The 8,133-nt window shown below is 51.2% G+C and overlaps 1 protein-coding gene across 1 annotated transcript in view; it reads left to right on the top strand.

Annotated features, from left to right (window-relative positions):
- Positions 1 to 573: 573 nt before the first annotated feature.
- The window catches only part of LOC146854160 (aldo-keto reductase family 1 member C3-like), a 191,302-nt gene continuing 183,742 nt past the window's right edge, over positions 574 to 8,133 (top strand). The window contains exon 1 of the mRNA XM_085651939.1: positions 574 to 759. Within this exon, the coding sequence (XP_085508065.1) occupies positions 673 to 759 (87 nt within the window). The 5' untranslated portion in view covers positions 574 to 672. The remainder of the gene's footprint in view (positions 760 to 8,133) is intronic.

Genomic DNA, 8,133 nt, shown 5'->3' with positions numbered 1-8,133 from the left:
CTCCCCAGCACATCCCAACAATTATGCATCATATTTTCAAAGCACATTCCACTGGCCATTCTCATGATTTCCTGTATGTGTCTGTCATGGGGCTCTGAATGAGGCCTATTATAGTTTTGAAGTCTGGATCCATTTCGTTTTCCTTGTGAAGGCCACTGAAGGGCCTGTATAAAAAAGAATGACAGGATGCAAGTATGACGACTTACTGAGGGCCTAAACCCATCAATGACACAGAAGGCACTTTCATTCATACGGTGATCAGCCAGACCGGTTGGCATTGCCAGTGCTTGATTTCTTTAGCGGATAGTAAAAAAAAAATCTGTAAATCTAACACCGGAATAGATGGATTTCTACTTCTTTGGACGTCCAGCATTCTTTGTGGCTCAACCCCTTTGGCGCCCTCAGAAGAACAGCCTTTCTCAGGCTGGACTGGGTCGTCCCAGTAACACTTTCATCCAGCTGCCTCCTCCACTCCCTCTGGACTGGCAATTCCATTGCGCGGATATGGGTTCCCTTCATTTCATTGGAGCCTGCAGATGGTGTTTGTGTCAATGTGCCTCTAGCCCTGCTGTAGTCCCTCCCACCGCCAGCACACTTGGCAGCTATGAGAAGCATTCACTGCACGAGGCAAACAGCTTCAACCTTTGTCCCAGCACCGAGAGCAGAGAGGCCATGGCGCTCAGCAAGGATTCCTTCATCACACTGAGTGATGGAAACCGGATCCCAGTGCTGGGCCTCGGCACCTACGCACCAGAAGACGTGAGTCATGCGCGCCTCTCTTTCTCTTGCACTTGGTGTCTCGTGGGCATCTTTCCTGCCTGCGTTAGTTAGTTTGCGACTCGGCCGGGTGAGGTGAAGGTTGTTTATGCCGTGCGCTGGAGTGTGTGACCTGATTGTAAACAGAGTATACCAAGGATTACTGTTTGTGTTTAATTGTGTAACATCGTTCTCGGCAAACCAGTCATAACCGCCTACGTTGTGTCAATTATAGGGTGGCCAACTGGCATGGGCTCAAATTCAGGATGGTGAGTAAAAATTCAGGACAAGGGGTCAAAATTCAGGACAAAAATTCATGACAGGTGTTCAAAATTCAGGACATAAATTCGGGGCAACAGGTATGCTTTGCAGGATGTCATTCAATAGTATATAAATAGGCAAGAAACATAAGTACAAGTCACTTCTCCTGCCCGGTCACTTCTCCTACCCCGTCACCGCTCCTTCCCTGTCATTTCCCCTGACCCGTCACTGCTCCTGCCCATTCACTGCTCCTGCCCCGTCACTGCTTCTACCCGTTCACTTCTCCTGCCCGTTCACTGCTCCTGCCCGTTATCTGCTCCTGCCCGTTCACCGCTCCTGAGCATGCCCAATCACTGCTCCTGCCCCTCACTTCTCCTGCCCCGTCACAGCTCCTGCCCGTTCACTGCTCTTGTCCATTCAGAACTCCTGCTCATGCTCGATCACCGCTGCTGCCTCGTCACTTCCCCTGCCCCCTCACTTCTCCTGCCCCCTCACTTTTCCTGCAGCCTCACTTCTCCTGCCCCGTCACTTCTCCTGCCCCGTCACAGCTCCTGCCCGTTCACTGCTCTTGTCCATTCAGAACTCCTGCTCATGCTCGATCACCGCTGCTGCCTCGTCACTTCCCCTGCCCCCTCACTTCTCCTGCCCCCTCACTTTTCCTGCAGCCTCACTTCTCCTGCCCCGTCACTTCTCCTGCCCCGTTCACCGCTCCTGTCCGCTCACCGCTCCTGTCCGTTCACCGCTCCTGCCCTGTCACTGCTCCTGCTCATGCCTAATCACTGCTTCTGCCCGTCACCTCTCCTGCCCCGTCACCTCTCCTGCCCCATCACCACTCCTGCCTGTCACTTCTCCTGCCCGTCACTTCTCCTGCCCATCACTTCTCCTGTCCATCACTTTTCCTGCCCGGTCACTTCTCCTGCCCCGTTCACTGCTCCTGCCCCGTTCGCTGCTCCTGTCCGTTCACAGCTCCTGTCCGTTCACAGCTCCTGCCCGGTCACTGCTCCTGCTCATGCCTAATCACTGCTTCTGACCCGTCACCTCTGCTGCCCCGTCACCTCTCCTGCCCCATCACCTCTCCTGCCCGTCACTTCTCCTGCCCGTCACTTCTCCTGCCCGTCACTTCTCCTGCCCCTCACATTTCCTGCCAGGTCACTTCTCCTGCCCGATCAACTCTCCAGCCCGGTTGCCTCTCGTTCCCGGTTGCCTTTCCTTTCCCGTCACTTCTCCTTTCCCGTCACTTCTCCTTTCCCGTCACTGCTCCTGCCCCGTCACTGCTCCTGCCCCGTTCACTGCTCCTGCCCCGTTCACTGCTCCTGTCCCGTTCACTGCTCCTGCCCGTACACCGCTCCTGCCCGGTCGCTGCACCTGTTCGTTCACCTCTCCTGCCCGGTTACCGCTCCTGCTCATGCCTAATCACCGCTCCTGCCCCATCACTTCTTCTGCTTCGTCACTTTTCCTGCCCCGTCACCTCTCCTGCCTGTCACGTCACCTACCCATCACGTCACCTGCCCGTCATGTCACCTGCCCATCACTTCTCCTGCCCTTCACTTCCCCTGCCCGGTCACTTCTCCTGCCTGGTCACCTCTCCTGCCCCATCACCTCTCCAACCCTGTCGCCTCTCCTTCCCCTTCACTTTTCCTGACCCATCACTTCTCCTGCTCCGTCACTTCTCCTGCCCTGTCACTTCTCCTGCCCCGTGACTGCACCTGTCTTGTCACTACTCCTGCCCAGTTCACTGCTCCTGCCCTGTTCACCGGTCCTGTCCTTTCACCCCTCCCGCCCGGGTACCGCTCCTGCTCATGCCTAATCAGCGCTCCTGCCCCGTCACTTCGTCTGCCCCGTCACCTCTCCTGCCCCGTCACATCTCCTGCCCCGTCACTTTTCCTGCCCGGTCACTTCTCCTGCCCGGTCACTTCTCCTGCCCCATCACCTCTCCTTTCCTGTCGCCTCTCCTGTCCCTTCACTGCTCCTGCCCCGTCACTTCTCCTGCCCCGTCACCTCTCCTGCCCCATCACCTCTCCTTTCCTGTCGCCTCTTCTGTCTCGTCACTGCTCCTTCCCTGTTCACTTTGTGTACAACATTGACAAATTACACAAGGAGGCAAGTTCCCCACAATACTCTGTTTGGGGAAAGCTCCTCTGTAATCACTAACTACATCTCACTGGCACATGAGATGCTAAAGGCAGAGGGCGAGCGCATTGTCATTTGAAAGGGGATAATCGGCCTCAGTGGGAATGACAATGGGCCTGCCCACAGTCTGTGAACAGAGAAGTGTGAGCTGGCCCCTGAGAACTTTTAATCTCTTGGGGCTTCTCGCAAGGGAACGCTGTAATTAATGTCCAAAATTACGGACGCCTTCGGACGGTATGTGAAATTTACGGAGGGTTGGTCACCCTAGTCAATGAATAAACCCTGGCAAAGTCAATAGTTCTGGGTTTTTTAAATGTGAGAATGGGTCAAAACTTTGATGGATGGATGAGTGAGTGAATGGATGAAGGAGTGGTAGAGTGACAGAGTGAATGGATGAATGAGTAAACATGTAAAAAAATCAGAGCACTGATGGATGGACTGATGAACTGGTGATTGAATACACATAAACATGGCTGGACGAAGGAAGGGGTGTGTGTGTGCAGGCAGGGGTATGTGTATGTGAAGATGAATGGATTAGTGAGTCAATACATCTACAGATGGATGGGTGGATGAAAGGGACAAGGTCTGCATAGATGCACGAGAGTGATGAATGAGCGCATGGATTGTTGAATGGGTGAGATCATACAAGTGTTCATGTACTACCAAGGGACGATGCTGTGGGTCCCCGTCTTCCAGGCGCTGCAGTAGGCAGGTATTATTATCACATCCCCATTCATCCATGCATGTGCCCAGTGACTCATCCATTCACAAATTAATGCCAGACACCTCCACTGCCCACTCCTCGGAAAGGCAGTACTGCAAACAAACACACCTGGAGAACTGAATATTGAAGGATTTGTTGTCAACAGGTCAACAAGTGACCACACGGACAAAACTAAGACTCCACTGCTTTACGTAAAATGCACCACACTGCTAAAAGATCCACGTAATACCAAAATAGTGTTCTGTTTAGCTATGGAATATTTTGGGGTGTTTTTCATAAGAACTTTATATGAAACAACTGGCTGCAAGAAGCATACTGTGGGCATCTGATGGGAATTCTTTGGCCAAATAGGTGGGATGCAGCTTGACTTTCTCAGACTGGCACAGTATGAGTCTTCATACGTGAGGCACACGGTGTAGAGACAAGCTCACCCAGGGGTATGCCCGCACTCTCAGACTGGCACAGTTTGAGGCTTCATAAGTGGGGCACACAGTGGGCAGACAAGCTCACCGAGGGGTATGCCCGCACTCTCAGACTGACACAGGATGAGTCTTCATACGTGGGGCACACAGTGTGCAGACAAGCTCACCCAGGGGTATGCCCGCACTCTAAGACTGGCACAGTTTCAGGCTTCATAAGTGGGGCACACGGTGTGCACACAAGCTCACTCAGGGGTATGCCCGCACTCTCATACAGGCACAGTCTGAGGCTTTATAAGTGGGGCACACGGTGTGCAGACAAGCTCACCCAGGGGAATGCCTGCTCTCTCAGACTGGCACAGTTTGAGGCTTCATAACGGGTGCACACAGTGTGGAGACAAACTCACTCAGGGGTATGCCCGCACTCTCAGACTGGCACAGTTTGAGGCTTCATAAGTGGGGCACACAGTGGGCAGACAAGCTCACCGAGGGGTATGCCCGCACTCTCAGACTGACACAGGATGAGTCTTCATACGTGGGGCACACAGTGTGCAGACAAGCTCACCCAGGGGTATGCCCGCACTCTAAGACTGGCACAGTTTCAGGCTTCATAAGTGGGGCACACGGTGTGCACACAAGCTCACTCAGGGGTATGCCCGCACTCTCATACAGGCACAGTCTGAGGCTTTATAAGTGGGGCACACGGTGTGCAGACAAGCTCACCCAGGGGAATGCCCGCTCTCTCAGACTGGCACAGCATTAAGCTGCTTTAGAGGGACTCTGGGACTGCGCGCAGAAGAACTTACACAGGGCACTGAGTCTGCTGCCTTCCTCAGACTGGCTCAGCATTAAACTGCTTCAGAGACACTCTTTGGGGGGAGAATCTCTGCGGGCCAGGAGAACTCACCCAGGGCACTGCCGCCTTTCTCAGACTGGCACAGCATGGAGCTGCTTTGGAGGAACTGGGGAAGGGTAGGGCGGGGTGCCAGTAAAAGTCAAACAGGGCACTGCCGCCTTCCTCTAGCTGGCACAGCATGGCGCTATTTCAGAGAGACTTTGGGAGTATGTGCAGAAGAACCCACCCAGGGCACTGACGCCTTCCTCAGTTAAAGTGAAGGTGCTTTAGTGAGACCCTGGGGGTCCGGGCAGAATAGCTCACCCAAGGCACTGCTCCTTTTTAGGTCTCGCCTTGGCAGCGCATGCGCTGCATGTGCTGTCTCAGCCGGTAGTTTCTCCTGCTGCTTGCCATTGGCTTAGTGTTGTTCTCGCATTTATTACCTTTGTTTTCAGTGGCTGTTGATGTCCAACTGACTTCCGTGTAGTCCGGAAGCAGCGGCCACCAACTACAGTTTTAGTCCGCACTGTTTGGACTTTTTGTTTGTCTTGCGCATCGCTGCCTGACCTAATCATGGTAGTGGCGCATGCTCAAGGAGCTGGTGTGCACGAGGGGTGAGCAGCGCATGCTGCTTGTTGCTACTGTGAGTGCAGTTATTCATCGAAAGCCACTAGTCAGGTCGAATTAACTAACCCAAGCGGCCATCTTTGAAAGTGACATTTTAACTGTAATTACGATGGCATGGCATATCTATTGACAAGTTTGGACTAAGCTAAGAGCATTCAGCGCCGTCTATAACACATGAAATAATTATTGGGGCACCTACAGTCAAAATATTCTCTCATAAAATGTTAATTGAATTAAATATTGTCTTGTTCCTGGAGTACTGTAATATCTGTTTCATATTCTGGAAACAAAAATTGCACCATTATAAAATGTCCGTCGCAAGGGACATATGTGTCCAAGTACAATCACAAGCCTGTGCAATGTTCAGGAAATAAGCCAATGAGCGCTGGATTTATGTGTTGGGACTGTAAAAAGGAACCAGTCACAGTTCGCTTTTTCCCACCTAGCTGACTTAGATTCAAGAACCTAGCCTCTTTCTCCCCGTTCAGCCAATCAGAGGGTAGCTCTGCCCGATTCGGTGACGTCAGCACGCTGGGCATGGTCCTTGTTACCCTTCCCGCCTCTCTTCCCCGTTCTCTCTCTGTCCCCCATTTCTCTCTCTCCCCCTATTTCTCTCTCTGTCTTCCCTTTCTCTCTCCGTGTCCCCCCTTTCTCTCTCTCCCTGTCCCCCTTTTCTCTCTCTCCCCGTCCCCCACTTTCTCTCCATCCCATTTTCCCGCGACCCATGGCTTTGGCTGCAGATGGGTTGGCACAACTCCTGTCAGAGAGACTGTTACCCAGAAAAACGCGTCTCTGTAAAAACTGTAGTTTGCGAGTATTTCTAGTTATTATGTTTTATTACTGTACACAATGAATCACAGTAGAACTGTGAATCTTATGGCAGAGCTCCCGGAAACCAAAAAGTGAAACTGAAAAAAACATTTTGGAGACAAATCACATTATGTAGCAGAAACCCCAGCCATCACATAAGGTTTCTGAAATGCCTCAGACTGGCAGATTCTTTCGATGCCCATGAGCAGCAGTAAATAACATGTTCACCGCTGAAGAGTGTGACCACTTCACTATTCATCCCTTTGTGCCTGCAAACAGAGCTGAATCCTTCACCTTTCACCACTTTGCATCTGCAGACAGAGCTGGCCCCTTCACCAGCTGAACATGATTTGCACGAGCGTCATTGACACCCCATACTACCGATGTTTTTCATTGCATATGATGTCCACAATCACTTCAAGTACATGTGTTGTGATCGGTAGTCCCTGTCACCTGCTATACATTCTATCATACATTATAAGACCCATTTTTTGTATTTTTATTCATCCATTCACACCCCTCTATGTTAGAATAGCCAGTGCTTTGCTGTGCAGTTGCTATAAAAGCTTAGAATATGGTACAGTAACCATTTAAAAAAAATATATATATTCACTCCACTGCAAACAAAAAACATAAATAAAAAACATTGTCATTTAAAATGCCAGTAGCTCCAACTTCAACTCGAACAAATGCGAGAAGTATTGCATTGCAAATGCTTGTTTAGATCTACACAGTATGTGGGTGCTTAAGGGGGGCACTAGGGGCGTATGGAGGTCAGTAGGGCTCACCCAAAGCATTACCACCTTTCTCAAGAGTAGAGGACTGTGTACAGAACAACTCTTGCAGGACACCTCTACTTTCCTTGGTGGTACAGTGTGAGGTACCTTCAGAAAGCCACTGTAGGGTGATACAGATGAACTCACATTGGCGTCAACTGCTATTTCAAACTGGGTGCACCAGGGGTCTGTACAGAAGAGCCCAGCCAGGACACTGCTGCCTGCCTCAGCCTGGCACGGTGTACAGGTGCTTCAGACAGCCAGGGGCATGCAGCGTGGCCCACTGCTCGCTGCCTTTCTCCAACCCTGCTGCCAGTGCTTGTTTTTCTGGCAACCTATTTCCCCTATACTTTGTTTGCCATGCATTAAACCCTACATAACTGCTTGATAATATAGATTACCAGCAGCTAACAGTAATATCAAGTTCACATTCGGGCAAAGTGTTGTGTTCCCGTAAGCAGACCGTGCTACATACAGTCAGGCTCTCAATAGTTTGTTTCCTCAGAGACAAAACATCAGGGGCAATCATTGTCATCGGCTGTTTACAAAGAAATCCCCTTTTAAGGCACAGCTACAGGGCCTCAGTGATGCCTGCTCCAGAGATTGCTGGGATTGCGGCAGTGTTTGGAGACTGACAAGCGATGGAAGGTTCGCAGGCCTTATTTACTGTGTTTTTGCAGATGTGAGGACAAATTCCACCTGTGGGACAGAACAGAGTTGGTACGGTCCAACCTTTGCCCCTGAATAAACCAGGCAAGAGATGAATGCTGTTTGCACACAGTCAGGGATTGTAAA

This window comes from Triturus cristatus, chromosome 4_1 (genome assembly GCF_964204655.1).
Source record: "Triturus cristatus chromosome 4_1, aTriCri1.1, whole genome shotgun sequence".
Lineage (NCBI taxonomy): Eukaryota > Metazoa > Chordata > Amphibia > Caudata > Salamandridae > Triturus > Triturus cristatus.
This window is presented reverse-complemented; position numbering and strand designations above follow the sequence as displayed.